The 2500-nt window shown below is 51.0% G+C and overlaps 1 protein-coding gene across 2 annotated transcripts in view; it reads left to right on the top strand.

Moving 5' to 3' along the window:
• LOC110531177 (cadherin EGF LAG seven-pass G-type receptor 3) overlaps positions 1–2500 on the top strand; it is a 53426-nt gene that overhangs the window by 21643 nt on the left and 29283 nt on the right. For both annotated transcript variants that reach the window (XM_036987990.1, XM_036987991.1), the window contains exon 4: positions 2317–2500. This exon is cut by the window's right edge and continues 39 nt beyond it. In XM_036987990.1, the coding sequence (XP_036843885.1) occupies positions 2317–2500 (184 nt within the window). The remainder of the gene's footprint in view (positions 1–2316) is intronic.

The following is a 2500-nucleotide window of genomic DNA, read 5'->3' as shown; positions in this document are numbered from 1 at the left end:
ATGAAGAGTCGCTGAGTTGTTTTCAAAGGACTGCAGACAACTAACACAGGCATTTAATATTGAGAGAGTGAAAGATGTCCAGGGAACTAATAAAAGATAGGGAGGAAGGACAGGATCTACTTGGGGTAGAGAGCGATAAAGGAGAGAGGGAGAGGAGTAACACGAGGACATAAAGGCAGGGAGAGGAGGTAAGATAGGAAGAAGGAGAAAGGGCATCTGAGGCAGAGAGAGCGGAGCCAGGCAGAGAAAGGGAGAGAAGGGGTAGGGTGTTGAGAGGGAAAGAGAGAGGTAAGGAGGCAGAGAGAGCGGAGCCAGGCAGAGAAAGGGAGAGAAGGGGTAGGGTGTTGAGAGGGAAAGAGAGAGGTAAGGAGGCAGAGAGAGCGGAGCCAGGCAGAGAAAGGGAGAGAAGGGGTAGGGTGTTGAGAGGGAAAGAGAGAGGTAAGGAGGCAGAGAGAGCGGAGCCAGGCAGAGAAAGGGAGAGAAGGGGTAGGGTGTTGAGAGGGAAAGAGAGAGGTAAGGAGGCAGAGAGAGAAAGAAGGATGTAGAGAGAGAGAGTAGGGAAGGAGGTAGAGAAATGGATGGGGGGGAGGCAGAGAGAGACAGGGAGAAAGTGAGAGGGAAGGAGGTAGAGGGAGACAGAAGGACGGAGGTAGAGAGAGAGAGAGAGACTGCCTCTGTGTACCATGTGTGGTAGCAAAAGAAGGGGTAGGTTGAGGAGCCGTAGGGGGAGCGACCGCTTTGATGAATAAAACATCCTGTGAAGGAAGGGGTGTGAATGCATTAGTTGGAGAGAGAGAGAGAAAAGTAGATATACAGAGAGAATGCGAGGAATAGAACACAGGGGGGGAGATTCAAAGTAGAGCTCGGGAGAAACGGATCGATGCCAATAGGAAGATTGTTTTACGGATGTGCAGGAATAGGGATGAGGGAACGAGGGAGGAAGAGGGGAAGTCAGGATGGACTGGGGCGTGGGGAGAAGAAAATAGGGAGAGGAGAGGGGGGAGGAGAGCAGAAATAGTGCTCAGTTTTTCCGTGGAAAAGCGAGTTAGAGAGGCACCGATAGAATGGAGAGCGTAAGTGCAATATTTTCACCTTAGGGAGAGCAATTGTACAGTAATTGCTCTTTATCCGTGTACGTCTGTGGAGAACATGAATGTAGGAGCTGATCTCTGCTCCCTATCTTTCTCTGAGTGGGCCGTCAGTGTGTTGAGTGAGTGCAGATTTGTATAGTAGAGAATGATAGGAGGGTCAGCAAAGTGAAAATAATCTTCCCTTCTTTGCCGGGGTGGATGAAAGAGCCGATCTTAGCACTGGTCTGTCTGTCTGTCTGTCTGTCTGTCTCACCAGACAAATAATTAATGGTTATTAATGTCTGTTTATTTATTTTAATATTAATAAATCAGTGTGTGTGTGCTTGCGTGTGTGTGTGCGTGTGTGTGTGTGTGTGTGTGTGTGTGAGCGTGCATGTGTGAGAAAGATCGAGAGAAACATAATGTAATTTGGTGGTGGTGGTGTGTGTGTGTGTGTGTGTGTCCTGGGGGTGATTTGTAGTGTTGGTGTGTGTTTGGCAGGACCAGCTGGCAGTGAGTGCTGCTGCCTGGGGGTCCGGGGGAATAGAAACGAGGGAGGAGGGGGGGAGGGAGGAAAGAGGGGTGAAAGCCGTTTAAACTCTTGATGCTTTTATGCGCAGAACCCTTGTTTTAACGCCTTACCCATCATACCGGGGGGTGCAGTCAGTCAGTTTGTGCGCGTGTCCATTCGTGCGTGAGGAAACATACAGGGCACTCTGCAGTCTCGGCCACAAAGCACAATTGTCTGGCTAGTGGTTGTTTTTTTTAAACCAGTGCCGGTGGCTGCATTCACCCCAGTAGAGCCTCGACGCTGAACACAAACACTGTGCCAACCCCGAGACAACATCAGGCCCGCCCGTACAAAAGGCCTGCAGGTTTAACATGATCAGCATGTCTCCATGGACCTCAGCAGGCTTGGAGGAGCAGTGTGTCTGCAGTTGAAGGCAGCTCATCCCCACACTGTGTTCATGCACCAGCTCATTGTCAGTGAGAACGGCTGGAGCAGTCTATGGCTCTAGCTGGGATGTTGTATTCGCTGGTTCTGTTCATGGACGTATTAGGTTGTATTTGTGCTTATTGTCCTTTGTTTCTGGTTTTATGCCTGTTGTATGGTCCATATAGTTGGGCTACAATGTGGACCACGCATACTTTAGGTTTCTGTATTTGCATTGATTGGGGCTGTAGTGTACAGTATTGTGTGTATGGTCTGTATGTATAGTAACCTGTGTCCCCCTCTCCTTCCCAGGCGAGCGGTGTGAGTGGGACAGGCGTCAGGGTCGCTGTGTCCCTGGGGTGTGTCGGAATGGGGGGACGTGCAGGGAGCTGTCTGGAGGGGGGTTCCGCTGTGAGTGCCCCGCAGGAGGGTGCGAGCGGCCCTACTGCACTGTCCCCGCACGCTCCTTCCCCCCCAAGTCCTTTGTCATGTTCCG

This window comes from Oncorhynchus mykiss, chromosome 9 (genome assembly GCF_013265735.2).
Source record: "Oncorhynchus mykiss isolate Arlee chromosome 9, USDA_OmykA_1.1, whole genome shotgun sequence".
In the NCBI taxonomy this organism is placed as follows: domain Eukaryota; kingdom Metazoa; phylum Chordata; class Actinopteri; order Salmoniformes; family Salmonidae; genus Oncorhynchus; species Oncorhynchus mykiss.
Note: the sequence above shows the minus strand (reverse complement) of the source record. Positions and strands in the feature narration are given on the sequence as shown.